Source organism: Lissotriton vulgaris, chromosome 7, assembly GCF_964263255.1.
Source record: "Lissotriton vulgaris chromosome 7, aLisVul1.2, whole genome shotgun sequence".
Classification (NCBI taxonomy): Eukaryota; Metazoa; Chordata; class Amphibia; order Caudata; family Salamandridae; genus Lissotriton; species Lissotriton vulgaris.
Window position 1 is genome coordinate 659,510,283 of NC_141695.1, and position 20,128 is coordinate 659,530,410.

Sequence of the window (20,128 nt, forward strand, 5' to 3'; positions counted from 1 at the left end):
GCCTGGTGCCTGAAACGTAAACCCGGTGAAGGATTTTCAACTGAATCAATCTCAGTCTGGCCGATATGGCTACTTCCCTGGGGGATGCCAGGGCCTCCCTCCACTCCTCATCATCTATCTCGAGCCCATCTGCCTCCCATCTCTCTTTGAGAGTCGCCAGTGGATCCAGGAACATGTCTAATATTAAGGGCGGTATTACGGCCTGGTCTAAATCCTGATTGGTCATCATGGACCAAGGATGGGAGTATAGATGTAAGTTGGGATGCAAGTAATTTGGCCTGCACCTTGGCCTCTGAGCTAATCAGAGAGATGGGCCTATAGGAGCCACAGTTCTCTGCCTGTTTACCCGGTTTGCGAATGACGACTATAGAAGCCAGTCGCTGGTCTAAGGGAAGAATGCCATTTTCGCAACTTTCCTCATAGGTGTGGAGCGATCTTGAGGGCCATCCCCTTAAGGAACTCAATGGGAACCCAGTTGTACCCCATTGCTTTACTAGAGTTAACAGCGAAGATAGCTTTGCAGATTTCTTCTGCAGTAATATCAGCGTCTGGCTTCCCTATCTGAGTCTGATACCGTTGGTAATGTCATTTCCTCCAGAAGTTGACGAGAATCTTCAGAGGAGGACACGGTCCTGGAGGTATACACAGCCTCCAGATAAGCAGCAAATGTCTCCGCTACCTCCTGAGGGTCCGTCATCGAGTCTCTTGATCACGTTTTTCTACCCATGCCAGCATTTTGCCTGCCCATTCCCAGAGTTCCTAGTCTCTGTGGCCCATTTGAAGTAGTCTGGCTTGGGCTTTTTCCCTTGCTAACGCTTTATATTCTAGTTGATTTTTTCGGAGTTTGTGGGCAGTGGCTTCAGTGGGAGATGTGCTATTCTCCGTTTCAAGTAAGAGCAGATTGCTCTCCAGCCGGGTCAGTTGTTTGTTCTGGTTATGAAGATATCCACTTTTTAAAGCCAAGGCTTGCCTTTGATAACCGCCTTATATGCTTCCCAGATGGTGCTAGCCAAGTCTACGGAGCCTACATTTTCAGTGAAATAATGATCTGTATGTTCGGCAAGGTCTTCTTTGATATCTGGCATGGTGAGTAACCATGGATTGATAATTATAGGGCCTTGGACGATACGTCAGTGAAAGGTGAGTTTGGTCCTAAGTTGAGCGTGATCAGAGATACCCCTAGGGGGCCCTTGGGGACACTGGAAGAACCCTATGTTGGGGAGGAAAGTAAAAAGTAGTCAATGCAGGATATACTCATGTGTGCTTTGGAGTAGTGTGTAAAGAATGTTTGTCTGGGTTTAACGTGCACCATATGTCTGTGAGTCCCAGTGCTCGGGCAAAATCTGCTAGGGAGGTGTTGCTCCTGGAAGAAGGTCTTTGGGGGTGACTGTTCAACATGTCATTAATAGTCATGTTAAAGTCGCCGCCCAGAATGAGCGTACCCGGGGGGAGATCAACAAGTATGTTGCCTAGGTCTTGTAGTGCTGTTTTGCCTAGGGCTGGTGGGAGATAGCCGAAATTATATTCAGTTGTTTCCCTTCTCATATTGCCTCTAGGACAGCGAATCGTCCTTGAGTGTCGGCCCAGACGCGAGTAGGTGTGAGGGCTAGGCTTTTCCGTATAAGGATGCCCGTACCTCTGGAGCCTGACATGAAACTAGCATGTGCCACAAGTTTGTACCCCCATCTGTGGAGGGCCTTACAGCTGTTTCCCACCAAGTGGGTTTCTTGCAATAGTATCAGGTCTGGTGAGTGGTGTTTGAGGTATTGTAGGAGTATCCCCCTTTTTATTTTGCTGCCTAGCCCGTTAACATTTCATGTCAATACGAATAGATTAATATCTTTAGAGTCTGCCACATCTATTAGTTACAGCGAACAAATGTGGAGCCCTGTGCAAGTTGCGGCGGCTCTGGCTGCGGACCGGGTGATAGAGATTGGTTTGTGGCCACAGTGTCGACCGGAGCCCCGTAATACTAATGTTGCTGTTTGCCGACAATTCGTGTGTGTAGTTTCAAGAGTTAGCAATCCCCCATTTTCTGGTGTGTTCTGTACATGGTAAAGAAAACAAACTAAACCCCAACAGCCCTTCCCACCCCCATCTTGACCCCCCCCCTGCCAGTGGAATTTAAACTATCCACTCCCCAACACGGCAGAGTACCTGTGGCTCACCCTCCCATTTGTGAGGTGCCTGACTAACCACCTCCAACCCTCGCCATTAAACATAGTAATATTCGTATGTAAGTAGACAATCTTCGGTGCAGTATGGCAGGTTCCGCAAGTCCCGCATCAAGGATGTGGTGCTCTCTTATACACGATCCAGAAGACATTGATATTAAAGTCGTGGATCTAGTTCACATACATGAAATGAAGCAGCTGGGCTGCACAGCACAAGTCAATGTGGTTCAGGTGTGTCCTCCTCTGATTGCTTCTCTCCTATTTGTGAGGGAGCCCGCTGGCTGTTGTTGGGGGCTCTATTGTTGCAACCATCTGTATGTCTTCCCGCTCTGTGCCACCCTTCGATCCAGTCCCACGCCTCCTTCGGGGACAGGAAGAACCAGGTATTACCTTCGGATTCCACCTGTAGTTTAGCAAGGGAACAGCATGGAGTATTTGACGTTCTTGTCTCGGAGGGCTTTCTTTACCTCTGTAAAGCTGCGTTGTTGAGCTTGGACTTTGACAGTAAAGTCCGGGAAGAATGTGATGATGGAGTTGTCAACTTTCAATGGAGGTCCTGCTCTTGCTGTCTGTAAAATGACGTCCCTATCTCGAAAATTGGAAACTCTTGTGATCAGGGGCCTCGGCGGAACGTGTTCTATGGAGAAGTAGCTAGAGAGACGTTTAGGTTGAAGTTTGTTAAGGATTAGGTCCTCCACAAAGAGGTTAGCTGCCGGCCCTTCTGTCCGTTTGGGCACTCCAAGGATGCGTATGTTGTTTCTCCGAGCCCTCCCTTCGTAATTGTCAAGGAGCTCCTCCATTCTTTTCTGTTGAGTCTGCAAATTGGCGACTTGATCCTGGAGGCCAGAGGTGTCGGTTAGGAGGGCGGCTGTAGTGGTCTCGACTTCTCTGACCCTGGAGTCCATTTTCTTGAAGTCTGCTCGGAGGAGGGTGACTTCAATGTTTACAGAGTCGATGCGTGTTTCAAGGGACATCTGTACCCCACCGATGGCCTCCATAACGTCTTCAAGGGTGAGGTTTTAGTCGGTGGGTGAGTCTGTGAGGTTTTGGGATCCCTGCCTGATGCCATCTCGGTGTCTTCTCCCTGCTTTGTCCAAGCAAACTTTGCCAGCTGTTTTTGGGCCTGGGATTTGAGACCTTTGTTATTCACCATGAGCAACGTGTCTCAGCTGTAGGTTTCTTTGGAGATATCGCCTGTACTCTCTGCCGCCTGCTCAGAGGAAAGGCTGCCCTCTGCTGGCCTGTTGGTTTTCCAGGTGGATCTATAGGGCCGGGTGATAATGGAGGTCAGGACGGAGTCAGGCCAGACCGAACAGTTCCCAATAGTGTTTTGGGCAGGATCTCAATCTGCACCAACGATAGGTCCACAGATGGCGATCTAGGCCCCGAGTCAGTCTTATGATGAGTATCAGGGGAAGAAGTCAAGTAGGCTGTGCCTCTGTTGTGGCCGTGGATCCGGTGTATGGCCTAGTCATCGCGGCGGAGTATGGTAGAGGTCGTACCGATATGTGCACAGGCCCGATGTGGTGTGTTTCGTGAGCGCCGTGCCGCCCCCACCTCTCCAGGGTCCGGCGCCCCTCACCACTACCTGGGACAAAGCGGGTCTGGAGTGAGCTGCAGGCTTAGGCAAGGACACAACCTGAATGGCCTCCCCGGGGGGATCGATACTGAATGCGCTTTGCTCAGATTGTCTGTTTGAGAATAGGCCGCATGACCGGGGCCCTGATTTCCCCTCTTCACGTCCGTGTGTGCACTTCACTCACTGTGGGCAGCGGAGACCATGCCTTGCGTCTTCTGTATTGTCACTGCCCCCAACCAGTTACTCCTCACCTCGGATTTTTAGAGGGCACAGCAGCCGTTCCTTCCCTGTGGCAGTCGCTGGGAGAGGCCCCAGAGCCGGGGCCATCGAGTAGTCCAGCTCCGCAACTCAGGAGCTGCAATCAGCCAGATGCGCCCTCAGTCGTTCCCCAGGGTACTTTACATCTGATAGGTCCTCCCGGTATATCGCCACCCGTAGCAAACCAAGGAAGGCACTCCGGGGAGGTAGCGGTCACCTCCGGCACCCTCTCCGGTCTTCAGGGCGACACAGCTGAGTTCAATGATCAGTGTTCCGATGCTATGTGTGCGACTGGTGTTGAGCCGCCATTTTGATCCGTCCCAGATGCTCTGAGTCGGATGAGTACTCCGGTGCTGAACGAGGCAGTTATCAGTCTGCCGTATTGCCTCCAAGGTAAATTGGCCTCGGGAGCTTTCCCCGGTGGTTCCAGGGAAATCTCATTATCATTGGATGGATTAATTGTCAGATTATTTGGCGAGGGCTGCGGAGCCGCTTTAGCAAGCATCCATTTCCTTCAGCCGCTAGCCACACCCCCTGCAAATGCTTCTTTAATTTGGGTGGCCACACAGTTAAAGTGGCAAACTCAACTTTACCCTCAGTGACTAGCCCTGCTTCAGTGTGAACCCTGATTTGCTCTGGGTATACTGTTGATTTCATCTGAAGTAGTAGCTGTAGGAAGACTAGGGGGTTTCTTGTTAGGACAAGTAGCATCTCCAGTTAAGTGTCCCAACATCTTACAGTTGAAACACCAGGCCTTTATGGGATCAAAGTTCTTCCATTTGTATCTACCACTGGTCTGTGAAGAGATTTAGGACCCACACTCTTGGGCAGGTTTCTGGAGCCCTTTTGAAGACTCTGTTTTTTTAATCTTTGGGGTTCTCACCTCTTCCCCTGTGGAGGTGTTGTAATCCCTTTCTTTTGGTCACCCACTGTGGCTGTTTTTGTTACCCTAGTCTTGACCTAGTAGTCTGCCTTCTTTCCCATTTCTTGGGGAGAAATTAGACCTAGGTCTACCAAATGTTGATGTAACTTTTCATTAGAGCAATTACTCAAAATATGTTCCTTCATAAACAAATTGTAAAGTCCATTGAAATCATGCACATTATTGCCAGTTAACCATCCATCTAGTCTCTTAACTGAGAGGTGAACAAAGTCAATCCAGGAATGATTTTGGGTTTTGTGATCCTGCCTTAATCTAATTCTATATTCCTCCATTGTGAGTCCAAAGTCCTCAATCAGAGTATTCTTCATGAGGTCATAAGACGCAGCATCTGCCCCTGTAAGGGTCAGGAGTCTGTCGCTGCAGATACCAGTGAACAGTTCCCAAAGGAGTACCCACCAATGTGACTTCTTCACTTTTCTCATTTCACAAGCTCTATCAAAAGCTGTGACCCATTCAGTGATGTCATAACCTTCCTCATATTTGCGGCCAATCCCTTTGAGGTTTTGGGATCATACGATTTCTCTCTGTCCTTATTTGGTATATTTCTGCCACCATTGATGGGAGCTAAGCCCATCTCTGCTCTCTCTTTTTCTAAAGCCAGTGGTCTGGTCTGGTTAGATCCATCTTTTTCGTCAACCTTACTAAATGGTTGATCTCCTCATTGAGGCTGTCCTAAAGGTCCTCAGAAGCACCTGATTCACCTGTGTGGGCTCTAGGTGCTGAGAGGTGTATTCTTGGAGTCAGGGTCACTGGGGCCCTTTTCTCCCTTAGAGGTAGGGGGTTAGGAAGGTATCCTCATCACCACCATCTTCTTCCCCATGTGAGAAGCCTTCACCATTCTCAGAGGGATGATACTTAGCATACCCTGCCCCTGGAGCGTTTCTTTGCAGGGATGGGACCCAATGTTAATATTTTTAAGTTATAGAGACCTTAACTCCCTAAATTCTAAGTGGAGATAAGGGATGAGGTTGAGCTCTTCATCCCGGTTCTCTATGTCATTGTTGTTATCTTCACTGACAGCTGGGTTCTTGTTAAGAGACATTGTAAAAGAAAACTTCAAATCCCTCATACCTCTAACTAAAGTGAGTTTTATTTTTCTAAAATTCGAAAGGGACTTAACCAAGGCCTTAACAAGAATTTTAGTAATTTAGAAATATTTGTCAATTCAAAAATTCAGAATTTCTAAAGACAATTTAGGAGTTCAGTTGTGTGATCAGGTGTTGATCGAGTCAGTCCAACAAAAACAAAGTTGTATATCCCACCGCTGATCCACCAATGTTGGAAGGTTGCTCGGTATATACAATACCAAAATGAGGTGCAGTGTGCACAGAGTCCACTGGAACCCCAAAGGTAGGCAGAGGTAAAAGTAGCTAGCACCTTATTCTCTATTTGTGTAGTGTGGGTGAACAGTAAGGCTTTATCAGAGGGTAGTGTTAAGCATTTGTTGTACACACTCAGGCAAGAAATGATGGCACACACTCAAAGACTGAACTCAGACCAATTGGTTTGTATCAAAAATATTATTTCTTTATTTTAATTCTAGAACCAAGCCAAGCCTGGTGCAGGTAAATGAAATAATACTTTGAAAAATCTTATGCAGTGCATTACAGCTGAATGCAGGTTCAAATGCAGTTGGTTGCATTACAGGTAAGTCAACAGTTTGAAATTACTTTTAAGGTACATCCTCATGGCATAGGGGCTTGTACATATGCCCCCTTGTTTGAAACTGGAAATGGCGCTTTTAGTGATTAAGTTCCCTGTGCAGGGAGTTAAAGAATCTGCGAGCATTTTACATGAATAGTTTTATGTGAACAGTATTTGTATTTGTCTGTAACAAAAAGTGACTGTATTTTTCAATTAATTAGCTGTATGTTTATTCATCCCCACATCAAGGCGGATCCATTTGTACAATTTAATCTGATTCAGAGTCCCTGATTGACTCCCTCTATTTTAAAATAACTCATAAACTGTAATCAGGAATATTCCCTCCAGCAAGTATTAAAATTGTAAACTGAAAGGAAAGGGAAATTGTTAAGGACTCATGAGTAGCACGCCAGAAGTCTTCTGTTACCTCTGTTGTTTAAAATCTATCTGTTCTTGCCTACTCTAAATGTATTAGCATCAGGTCCTCATCATCTTCTCCATACTTGGTACCAATCTCAATGGAAAAAGTGGTGGGAGTCCAGGCAAATAACAACAAGTACCTGTGCTATCAACAGATGGAAGAAATTATATTTGACTGAATGGAGTCAAAGCTGTTATTGGGTGGACATTGAAATTGTCTTAATCATTTGTTCTTTGGACATCACAATTCCCTAGGCAGAAAGACGGCAATGAGGATCGATATTACAAGCAGACATTGTATTTGGAAACTCAATTCTATGAGCCATTGAAGGGAAACAAATGTCAGTGCTGCGGAAGACCCATCTTAATAAATCAAATCAATCATTGAGTGGAATTGACCTACATCAATCGCCTCTTAAGCTCATTGAGAGCCTACATAGACCTCCAACCTAGGAGCACAGACTGTGCCTTAATGTGAAAGAGTGCAGTCACATGAAAACATCCCTATAAGCACTCTACATAGTAACTCCAACACCAGATTTAAAGTATGCAACACGAAAAAGACCAAATGAAGCAATTGTGCCCAAGAACTATGCACCACATGAATATCAGCATGGCATCTCTCATAGACAAGCACACACCAACCATTTACCAATCATTCAAGTAAATTTACTGCTATGTTCCCAACCCAACACACTTTAACCTCATGCGCACTATTGGAATTATGCTCGTATGCTGAGATTTTAAAAAACCCATGTTACATGACGAGCTGGGCTCGTCATCAGCGTGCGAGGAGGCTACACCATGACGAGCCCAGCTCGTCATCAGCGTGGAAGGGGTTAATACCACAATAACATGCCTGAAAGCAACCTCACTTGAGAAAATCTGCTTCTTATTATATTTCTATCTTTTAACTTAAACATGTAATTTGAAGATTATTCATTACTGTATTTTTGTATTGGTTGGATTTCTATACAACCTACATAACCTTTCCTTGGGCACATGTCACTGTAGGCTACCAAAGGTGATGCATGGTTATTCTTATTTCTACTTCAGTGAACCAAACATCTAGGCATGTCATAATAATGCATTTTGTACCATTTGTCACTTCAGATGTAATTACATCTCTCCTATTCTCAAGACGTGTTCCTTTGCCAATCTATCTACGCTTTTGGATGTCTTACTTTCCCTTTCTCTCTCGAGATCTCTCTCTCACTCTCTCCTCCTTATTTTTGGGTCTAAGGGCAATTGGATTTCATGTGGAATATAGTGGTATGTGCATTATGACTACAGGGAAGTTAGGTGGGTTTCTGGGATATTTTCAGCAATTTGCCAGTATTGCACATATACCTTTACCCTCTTCAGCACTAGAGGAGGGACAGTTTCCTTGATTTGCTGGCTTTGGAGCTAGGAGAACCATCATTAGACTCTTTCAGAGTAATGGAGATATTGGAGAAATGCTGACTACCATCCTGCAAAGAAGTGCAACCTGGTTTCCTCAGGAAAAAAAGTTGAGTGTGTAACCACGAAGGAGGAAAAGAAAGCAGGGGCGTGTGAGCTCTGGGTGACAATGCATAGCCTCTCGGACGTGTGTTTACAATTTTCTGCTTTTTAGAGTCTTTAGACTCCAACTGCCTCAAGTTTAACAGACACGAGTGAGGAGGTAGTCTTTAGAAAAGAAATCCTTGCCTTAGGACTTCACCTGGTGGCCCTCAGACCTTGGACGCACCCGGATGCTCTGCTTGAAAGCAAAACACCTCAGAATTATCTGAGACAACAAACTGGACATGATTGCCCAAGTCAATGCTGTGGTCCCAGCTTGCTTCAACACACTAAGGATGTTGAAGAAAAACTTGAAGTGGCTACCTGACAACACCAGGAAAATGACCACCCAAGCCCTCATCACCAGCAGACTAGGCTATGGAAACACTGTGTATGAGGGATTACCAACCAGCTCACAGGAAGACTGCCCACCATCTAAAACTCAGCAGCTAGACTTGTCCTCAACCTTCCACACCTTAGGCAACTCCACTGTGTTCTGATATGTGTGCATGCACACTTTAAACTTCTCACCCGCACCTACAAGCACTCCATTACACTGGTCCTGCCTACCTGAACATCTGCATTCACTTCAACCTACCTTCCAGACACCTCCACTCTTCAGATCTCTTACTAGCCCACACCTAACACACACAAAGGCAAAGCAGGGGGGTGTGCCTTCTTGCACCTGACCGCTAAAGCCTGGAACAGGCATCCACAACACATCAGAGCCTTCTCCTCTCTTATTGAATTTAGCAAGAAGCTAAATACTTGGTTTTTGGGAAAGCCCCTAGGGCTGACCTGACAAACCAGCTACAGAGCACATTGACGCTCTCACATGTGATTAGTATGTTATGAAAACACTGATGAATAACAAACAGAGCCAAAAAGTGTGGCAACAAAGAGTAGCAAATAAAGAGTCATAATACATTTCAATCTACAGATGATTTATCTAACATCATTAATATAGCTATAAAAAGTCATATGCACCACAAGTGTTACAAATAGACTTGAACAGTTCAAGATTTGATTGACTGGCTGGTTGATTTGTTGATTGATAGAGTGTTTGACAGTTCATCTCACTATATCAGCACTGGTCTAGAACCATAATGTTCAAATCTGTTGGCATGAAACATGATCAAGTTAAAAATAATCCCCATGCATTTCTGGATACACTGATAGAAACACTATTAATACCATCCAACAATTTTATAGTGATAATCTACCTGTTAAATTTTGCACACTTTTTATTTACAGCGACAAGATACAGATAACATTTGCTAGTATATGTGCCTAATTTTTATACTCTCAAAGAGTCGGAATGGTTCTGTGATTCATCAGATTACGGACAAAGCAAAGTAAAGTATTGTAATGTTTAATATCTAATTCTGTTTTCTGTTTTAGAGCAATTTATGAAGAGATTGACAAGTACCTCTTTAAGACAGAAGTCAAACAAAACACGGAATGCTAAAAGAACAGGTAAAGTATTTTTGCTGCAGATCAGAATACAAAAATCTCCTCTGTTTCACCAATATGCTTTCTTTAAAGATTGGTGGTTGTCCCTGCTGAACCTCCTTAAATGTAAATGCATGTCCTTCTGCATCATGGTACTGGAAAGGTTTGATAGCGCTGAAACAAACAGGAATGAAGTTGATAATTGTTAGAGCTGTCAGCCTTAGGGTGGTCTCCCCCCCCCCCAACTTTTAGCCTTCCTTCTCCATTTTTCTGACCTAGTTTTTGCTGGCCTTAAGGCTTTGAGCACTTTACCACTGCTAACCAGTGCTAAAGTGCATGTGATCTCTCCTCCAAAACATAGTAATATTGGCTCATACCGAACTGGCATATTAATTTGGCCTATACGTTCCTAGTATAGTGCAGTACACGTCCCCAGGGCCTGTAAATTAAATGCTACTAGTGGGCCTGCCCACTAAAGTATTACGAAAAGACCAGACTTGGGTCTCCTGCTCACTGTGTCACAGGAAGGTTCCCCTTCCTGTACATAAACAATCTTTAAAAACAATGCCATTTTGTAACTTCCTTGTGTGTTTATGTACAGGAAGGGGTAACTTCCTGTACATAAACAATCGTTCCCTTGCACACAGACACCCTTGCACTATGGTGCAATGGTGCCTGCATTGGCGCTACGCTGCGAAGTGTAACGCCAGAACTGGGGGAAACGCAAGGCTGCACCATATTGTTGTATATATTGTGCAGCCTTGCCTGAAGTGCCGAAGTGAGGCATTAAGCCATGACGGCTAACGCCTCACGCCGTAACTTCCTTGAACATATGCCCCTTGTTTGCTATATAATCCCCATAGACTAAGACCTTACTCGCAACTCCTACATTCAGATGCTGCATGGCTGTCTTAGTCCCTAGTTCTGTTGTTGCTAGCGTGGTCCCAATAACATGGTTTCCTTTATTCACACTTTATTCATGCAACCGTATTTGCATGTTTTATTTAAAGTCCTTGAACCAGTATAAATGTGATAGTACGCACACATTTTTCTTTCACCCCAACCTAGTCCTTCCTCTACTCTTTATTCTTCTTGCCCAAGCCCTTCCACCTTCTCCAATCAACACTTCTCATTCCTTTCCCTCCCCTCATACCTTCTTAATTTACAATACTAGCAGCCCGCCCCAGCGTTGCCTGGGGTAGAAGGGGGCTGGGGGCTGCATTTCAGGTTTGCGTGCTCTCCCGTACAGGCCCCCGCCCACCACAACATTGTCTGTGTCCCGGACAATGTTGTGGCGGGCGGGGGCCGGGGCGGGAGAGCATGCAAGCCTGAAATGCTGGCTTCCCCTACCCCCGCCTGCCCTGACATTCCCCAGCAGCCCGTGCCCCCGGCCGCCCCGACCCTGGCTGCCCCGAATTCTTACCTTGCCTCTGCTGCTCACACCGCCAGTCCATATTTCTCCGATCCACCGCTCTGCCACTCACCACCTGTCCGCCGCCGCTCCTCCCCGCGCCATGTCCGCCTCTCCGCTCCGCCGCTGGCCTCACTTCACCGCTCCTCCCCTGCGCGCCATGTCCGCCGCTCCTGGGACGCTGCTCCTCCCCTGCTCCTGACGTGACGACGCATGTCGCGGCCGGCGCTACTTTGGGGGAACTACTTTTTGTAAAAATTTTACTTTTTATATAACGTTTATTTTTTAAAATTTTAAAGCCTATGACAATCTACACACCCTGCCGATTTCAACGGTGTATCGGGTGTGTAGATTAGCGCTGTGGTTCCCGAGTTTACCTGGCTCAAAGGTGCAAGTTCTCTCTTTATAATAGTAGTATATATATATATATATATATATATATATATATATATATATATATATATATATATATATATATATATATATATATATATTACCTACTGGCTATCGCCAGTAGGTATATATAGTTAGGATTAATTCCCTATGGGATTTTTGAAAATTCTATGTCTAATAACTTTGGCGTTTGTGGACGGAATCGGCTGAAATTTTCAGGAAAATGGCACATTTTGTTTCTGAGCAGCCCCTGAAAATTTGGTGGGGTTTCGTCAAGGGGGGGCTGAGAAAAAAGGGGGTCCCAAAACGCGTTTTTTACATTGAGTTTTCCATAGGGCGGTTGGACTCACTTTTAGCTCGAACGGCTGAATGGATTTGCACGAAACTTGGCAAAATTGTAGGGACTGTTAGCCCGATGTGCCTTTGCTAGGTCTCAATATATGTGCTTCAGTGGATTTTGAGAAATTAACATTTAAATCAAGATATATATCTGTAACAGCGCTCCAGGCAGCGATCCGGTCCGCTTACTTTTCGCGTTTCGGAACTTTGCGCGCAGAAAGCTGATTGGCTCTCCGGTGTCTGTCAACATTCTAAACAGTCCGGAGCAGCCGCCATCTTGTCTCTCGGTAGGATCGAGAGAGAAGAAGAGGTGAAAAACGAAGGGGGAATTTAATGAAAGGGGGCAAGGTATCCCCCTCTTGACCCCCTAGGAATGTTGTTGGGGTTATTAAAGGGTCCCGTGGGGAAAAGAAAAAAAAAATGATTTTTCACGGTAGAAGCGCTTCACGGGCCGCGAACTGGGCCGCAAACTGGTAGCGAAAAGGGAATTCGCCATTTTGTGCTTCGTTAATTAAATTACTAGGTATAAGGGGGTGCGGGAGACGTATCCTAATCCCCTATGTTTCCTGAGGGTGGCTGAGGAGGTTGATATATGTTGATACATCTCTTCCAGCGGCTGTGCGTGAGTTTTTTTTTTTTTTGCTGCGTGACAGTCCGGAGCGGCCGCCATCTTGTCTCTCGGTAGGATCGAGAGAGAAGAAGAGGTGAAAAACGAAGGGGGAATTTAATGAAAGGGGGCAAGGTATCCCCCTCTTGACCCCCTAGGAATGTTGTTGGGGTTATTAAAGGGTCCCGTGGGGAAAAGAAAAAAAAATGATTTTTCACGGTAGAAGCGCTTCACGGGCCGCGAACTGGGCCGCAAACTGGTAGCGAAACGGGAATTCGCCATTTTGTGCTTCGTTAATTAAATTACTAGGTATAAGGGGGTGCGGGAGACGTATCCTAATCCCCTATGTTTCCTGAGGGTGGCTGAGGAGGCTGATATATGTTGATACATCTCTTCCAGCGGCTGCGCCATCTTGCCTTTTTTCCAATGCCACAATTTTGTCGTGCACGGCAGCCATTTTAGATGCCAGGCTGGTCCCAGGCTATCACCTACCCCTGGGGATGTAGTTTATGGCCCCAGCTGTAGAGAATTCAGACATGCCAACCCTCCCGATTCAGGCGTGAGACTACTGATTTCAGTGCTAGTCTCCCGCCTCCCGATTTCTGCAAGCAAAAACCCGGGGGCATATTACGAACAACTAGCGATAATTTTTGTCTCTAACTTGTTTAGAGACAAAAATTATCGCCGCACATCGGCGATTTTTATCGCAGATAAACCTTGCTATTATCGCAGAAAAGTCAGCGATATTCATGTATTATCGAGCAAATGCTCTTAGCCATGTTATCCACCTCCCATTGGATAACATGGCTAAGAACTGCTCAGGGCAGGTGTTAGATTTTGGAGATATTCGCGCTTAGCGCTAATATCTCCAAAAGTTGGTAATAGGAGAAAGCGATGTTAGGGACTGTTTCCAGTCGCTAACATCTTGGCACGCCACTTTGCATGTTATTAGTGATAAGTATCACTGACATGCAAAGCGGGGCCCAAGATGGTCGCTATCTCCTTTTAGCTGTCACTAACTGGTGTTAGCGACAGCTTGGTAATAGGGAGATAATTTTATCTCCGCTTTCATGGCTTTTAAAGCCAAAAAAGTGGAGATAAACCCCCTTGATAATATGCCCCACGATTCCTTGGGGGTTTCAGCTGACAGGGCTTGGTATTGTGTTACATGGTAATTTTTCCAGGAAACGTCAGAGGGTCGATGCAGGGGTTCTAGAAGAGGTGATAAACCATTTAAGCCTCATGAACAAGCGCATGGTCTTTTAAAGATTTGTGAAGTACTCGGGGCGGCGGTGTGTGTGTGTCCTCTTTCAGGAGCGGGCGGGGGGGCACTGCCAGCAACTTGCCAGGTCAGGTAGTGTTCAACACGTGCATCACCCTTTCTCTGCCTGCTATTGCGCTCCATGCTTCGGAAAGGTAAGAAAAAGAACGTGCATTTGAGTTTGAAATGTCCGATCCTGCAGCAGCACACTTCCAAAGCCCACACATGACAATAACCCGATTCAAGGCCCTATTCACCCGTTTTTAAAAAAATAGATAACACTCCAACAAAGTAAGATTATAAAACTTTATTAACTTTTAACTATAATGAACGGAACAAAAACTAAAAACATTTAAACATTTTTCAACTCAAAAAGCAACAATGGTTAGAAGCTGTCTTTTGTGCGAATAGTCCCAAGGCAGCACAACGTGCAGAGTTCTGGACGGCACCCAGGTGATGTCGCCTGGGTGCCGCACTGGTTTTGGGATCCTACAATGCAGCACAGAAAAACAGCGTGGGGCGTCCCGGGTGGTGCGGGGGGAGGCCTCGTCAGTAGCGGTCTGTTGTGCGAATAGTCCCAAGGCAGCAGAACGCGTTGAGATGTTGATGGGACTGTGTCCAGTGTCCCATGGCTGACACAACATGTACGACAGGCACCCAGGTGATGTCCAGTAAACTGCCGCACTGGTTTTGGTATCCTACAATGCTGCTCCGAAAATTGGCGTGCGGCGGCCCGGTGGGGGGGGGGCCGTGGGGGAGGCGGCGTGAACGGGCCTCCCCAGGTGGCGGCCATCTAGCTGAGTTGCGCCCGCTCTTGCGGCTACAGCGTCTCGCTCGCCATGTTGTTGAGTTGCTCCCACTCTTGCAGTGCAGCGATAGGCGGCTGCCACATGGCTCTTAAAATGGCGGACGGCTCCTCGGTTTTGGGCCTGGTCCACTGAAATGGCCCTGGGACACCTTGGAACTCGGACGCTTGCCTGCTAGGGCTTGGGCTCCATTCTCGAAAAGCGTCCCCTCAGCCGTGAAGATTCTACAAAAGTCTTGGGGGCCCCCGACTCCCGCAGGCTTCCGGTGGGGAGCGGCTGCCATGATTGCTTGCGGAATGACCAAGACGGAGCCACGAGATGGTGGTGCTCTCATGCTGACGCCAGCTTCAGTCTGAATGATCCAGAAACAAGGTGGGGCTTTCATCGTTTGGGAAAAAAAAATGTTCTAAACCAATGAAAAGTGTTATTTTTAGGTCATATGACCAAGACTTCCATCTTTAGGAAACCAAAAGTAAAATGAACCAATGAAAAGTTTTATAAACAAGTCACATGACCTGTTATGCGGCATAGGGCTACAAAAAGCGTAGAAAATCCGTTGGCACGTGAGGCGGCGTCAGTAGCGGACCGATGTGCGAATAGGCCGAAGGCAGCACAACGCGCCGAGATCCGGATGGCACCGAGGTGGTGTCCAGCAAATTGCCGCACTGGTGTGGCCATCCTACAATGCTGCGCCGAAAGACGGCGTGTCCAGCTGAGTTGCGGTCACTCTTGCGGTACAGTGACTCGAACGCGCAGAGATCCGGATGGCACCGAGGTGGTGTCCAGCAAATTGCCGCACTGGTGTGGCCATCCTACAATGCTGCGCCGAAAGACGGCGTGTCCAGCTGAGTTTCTCCCGCTCTTGCGGTACAGTGACTCGAACGCGCCGAGATCCGGATGGCACTGAGGTGGTGTCCAGTAAGTTGCCGCACTGGTGTGGCCATCCTACAATGCTGCGCCGAAAGTCGGCGTGGGGTGCCCCGTTGGCTTATGAGGTGATGTCAGTAGTGGACCGATGTGTGAATAGGTCGGAACCAGCACAAGGCGCCAAGATCCGAATGGCAAGTCCTGGATGTTGAGTGCCTCAGTTGAGAGTTCTGAGCAGTGCTTGTAAGACTGTCTGAAGCTTATTTGCACCTGCTGCAGCTTCACTATTGCCCTGGTGTGGCCAAAGGTCGCACATGACATAGGCGGCCGGCTCCCGAGGTCCGGCGGAACTTTTTTCCTTTTCCTTTCTGCTTCTTTTCCTACAATCCGTTTCATCTGAAGACACGACCAGGTCCCTGAATGTGTGCAGGGGGACGCTATTGATTGAATGAAAATGGCGGCTTGACACAAAGCTGACTCAAGCGTTACTGTTGATGCTATACAGACAAAAATTGGTTTTCAGTTTGTACATTCTTCAGGTTTTTTTTTCCATCCAAGTCTGATTGAGAGTTTGTAGAAAAATGGCTTCAGATTTTCCACATACTACTCTTCAACATTCTTCCTAAATGTAACAATGTGAAACTCACTAGGAGAACGGCTGTTTCTGTTTCCTTTCAAAATGCTGCCAACAATATTTTCTTAATGGAAGACACCATCTTGTAGCATAAAGGGCCGAAAGGGGTTCTGGTCTGGCCGATGGTTGGTGGAGACATTTTGACTATATCTTGGACCTGCCCGGCCTCGCCCAAAATGGCGCCGGTATAAATGGGACTCGTAACTCCTTGCCCGCAAATGTATATCTAGAAAATGTTATTGTAAGTGGCCCTGTCGTATTTTAATTACAAAATGTACGTCCACCGATTCTGCAACTGTTAGACACCTTTGTTCTTGCAACCTAATGGCCCGCTCGTTACGTTCTTCTACAGTGTAAATGTCTCCTCATCATATACGATTTCAGTTTGCTCCGTGGCCGGCCCACGTGGTTATAGGCCCGTATTTGTATACTGACATTTTCACAATAAAGGTTTTTAAAACAAAACACGGTAGTAGTATTTACATTGGTAAAGTTTTTACTTTTAGTCACTGCTTTCGAATCAGTAAAAGGCAAGTGAAATAAAGCAGTCCAATTACATGACGGATAAAAGGTATAATATGTAGGAACGCAGTAAAGATAAATGGTCAAGGGCAGTTGTGTTTTTCATGTCTGCAACATAAAGTGATCGATAAGAATCTGATAATCAGGCGTATCGGCGACTAAGACAGCAGGCCGAATCTCTTTTACTCAACGGCTCCGTCATGGAAGGAAGAAACGCCCTTTTTCTCGAAAAAGGAATATATTTTACTTGCAAGACAGTTGTAAATTTTCCGGGAAAGTACATTAGCCTGGAATATTATAACATATGTTTGAAAAAAAAATATTGTTCGAAAACAATAAAAAGCGTAATTTTTAGGTCATATGATCAAGCTTTTCATCATTAAATTAACAAAAGTAAAATGAACCAATGAAAAGTTTTATTAACAAGTCACATGACCTGTTATGCTTACGTTACGCGCTGCGCGCCGCGCCTCGGATCACTTCCGGGTGCGCTAACGCGGCGTGTCATATAACGCATTACGCGACAACGTAGGTCAAGAATATAGTCAAAATGTCTCCACCAACCAGCGTTCGGAACACAACCCCTTTCAGCAGTCCAAAAAGTTCTGTTAAATGACAACAGAGGGGACAGGCAACAAGAACCATCAGTCAAAGAGGGGAGGGCAGGTTCTTCTCTTCCGGGTCATGTTGGGGCGCTACCGGAACTGATCGAATTGGTAGTCTACAGTGTTTCTGGATGTTTCAGACTAAAGCTGGCGTCAGCATGAGACCACTACCATCTCGTAGCTCCGTCGTGGCCATTCCACGAGCAATCATGGCAGCCGCTCCCCACCAGAAGCCTGCGGGAGTCGGAGGCCCCCAAGACTTTTGTAGAATCTTCACGGCTGAGGGGACGCTTTTCGAGAATGGGACCCAAGCCCTATCAGGGAAGCGTCCGAGTTCAAAGGTGTCCCAGGGCCATTTTAGTGGACCAGGCCCAAAACCGAAGAGCCGGCCGCCATTTTGAGAGTCCTGTGGCAGCCGCCTATCGCTGCACCGCAAGAGCGGGAGCAACTCAACTACATGATGAGCGAGACGCTGTAGTCGCAAGAGCGGGCGGTAAACAGTTGAATGGCGGAAGAGGCACAGTGTAGCAAAAGCGGGCGGAATGGCAACTGAAACGGTAAAGGGGCGCCCCACTACAGCGTGTCTTCAGGTCAAACGGATTGTGGGACAAGGTTCAGAATTGAAGAGTCATCAAAAGGCAAAAAGTTCTGCCGGACCCCGGGAGCCGGCCGCCTATGTCGGGGGCGATCTCAGGCTACACTAGTGCTATAAGACTTGGGGAGGGTGTCGGAGCCAAGCGTCTTCTCCGAGTCCATGGCCATCACACCGCCCCTCAGGGGCCTCCGTCAAGCTGTTTAGGAAGGTAACATATCACATTGTTTTCTAATGCAGTCAGGTCCACAAACGACACTCACTTACTTTGAGAATAGTGAAGCTGCAGTAGGTGGAAATAAGCTTCAGACAGTGTTACAAGCACTGCTCAGAACTCTTAACTATGGCACCCAACATCCAGAACTTATGCCATTTGAGAATGGCAGTGACATCGAAGCAACTCAGGGACCAAAACCATTAACGTACTTTCACGTATGAAAATCTTACTTGGGGAGGGGGCAGGAGCGAAGCGCCCCCTCCCAGTCAGCGCCACCACACCGTATGTTGAAAATTTGAAGCCATCGTTCTACAAAGTCAACCAAACTTGGATTGAAAAATCTAGAAAAATGTACAAACTGAAAACGAGTTTTGGTCTGCATAGCATCAGTAGCAACGCTTGAGTCAGCTTTGTGTCAAGCCGCCCTTTTGATTCAACAAAGCACAGGCATTGAAAAAGGCTCAAACTCAGAACTCTGAACTATGGCACCCAACATCCAGGAGGTTGCCATCCGGATCTTGGAGCCTTGTGCTGCTTTCGACCTATTCACACATCGGTCCACTACTGACATCATCTTATAAACCAACGTTATGTAAATAGTTTTTTAATAAAATGTTTTACCCTGTTTCTTTGCTGGTGTGTTGTCTATATTTTTAATATTTGCATAGGGTTTGTCGTTATTTTGTGCGGGATGGGTGATGGAGCCGAGCTGTCTTGCAGCCCTCATGGTGTGGAGCTCAGTTCATCTCACTATTTTTGTATTTCTCATGAAGGGTTGTTCCTAATATTTCTATTTTAGCGAGGTCAAAAAGAGATCCAATTAGTGGCCTACTGATTTTGCTCGATTACTTTTATTTTTTTACACGATTTTTCACTATCTGCAAAGACTAAACAGAGTATTGCGACTTTGTGCTTGTTTGTAAATAGAGAATGATCCAAAGAGAACCAATTCTAAAACAGTAAATGCTTGGACAACAATCAATCAAATGGAGAGACAAGCAGGCACGACGGATTACAACGGGGGTAAAGGCCTGCGTTAACTACCCTTCAGTATCTGCAAAGAGACAGTACTACTAAGACAAAAGAGGGGAGGGGGGGGTGCAGCGTTCAAAGCACATCAGCGTGCATAAATACGAAAAAATTTTTATCTATCACGTACTTGACATTTTAAAGCTTTTCATATTTGCTATTAAAAAACCAATGAAATTCACAGAAAAAACCATAGGTTATAGTGGATATATAGTTAGGAATTTGCATTTACAAAACCTTGAAAATTCAATGAAAAAACCATTTGTTTTAGGCCATATATAGTTAGGGATTTGCATTTACAAAACCTTATTTTACTCGCATAAAACCATTGAAATTCCATATATAGTTATAAGCGCTAACTATATATCGCGCACCCGCAATCCACTGCTGATGATGTCACATATTACATCATTCATGACATGGTTAGTGACATCACTGATGACATCACTGATGACATCTCAAATGACATCACTGATGACATCACTGAAAACATCTCATTTGACATGACTGATAACATCACTGATGATATCATTCATGTGATAATACGATGAACCTCTTCAGACTCTAATATAACCTTAGATACAATCAGTGTAAACAGACACTCACAGACTGTCACTCATCCATGGAGTTACTCACACACCTAGTCAGTCATGCAAAGAATCAATCACACCTCCATTTTCTCAACTATACAGTTATACACACCTTACTTATTCAAACATATACTAACACATATTTACTTTACTCTCTTATACAATCCCTGATACATGTTCATAATGATCCATACAGCCACTCACACATTCACTGGCTCTTATGCACAGTTATTTATAGATGTC

At 46.0% G+C, this 20,128-nt stretch overlaps 1 protein-coding gene across 4 annotated transcripts in view; it reads left to right on the top strand.

Moving 5' to 3' along the window:
* TOM1L1 (target of myb1 like 1 membrane trafficking protein) overlaps positions 1-20,128 on the top strand; it is a 561,560-nt gene that overhangs the window by 528,103 nt on the left and 13,329 nt on the right. For all 4 annotated transcript variants that reach the window (XM_086930855.1, XM_086930856.1, XM_086930858.1 and 1 more), the window contains one exon: positions 9,962-10,036. In XM_086930855.1, the coding sequence (XP_086786981.1) occupies positions 9,962-10,028 (67 nt within the window). In that variant the 3' untranslated portion in view covers positions 10,029-10,036. The remainder of the gene's footprint in view (positions 1-9,961; positions 10,037-20,128) is intronic.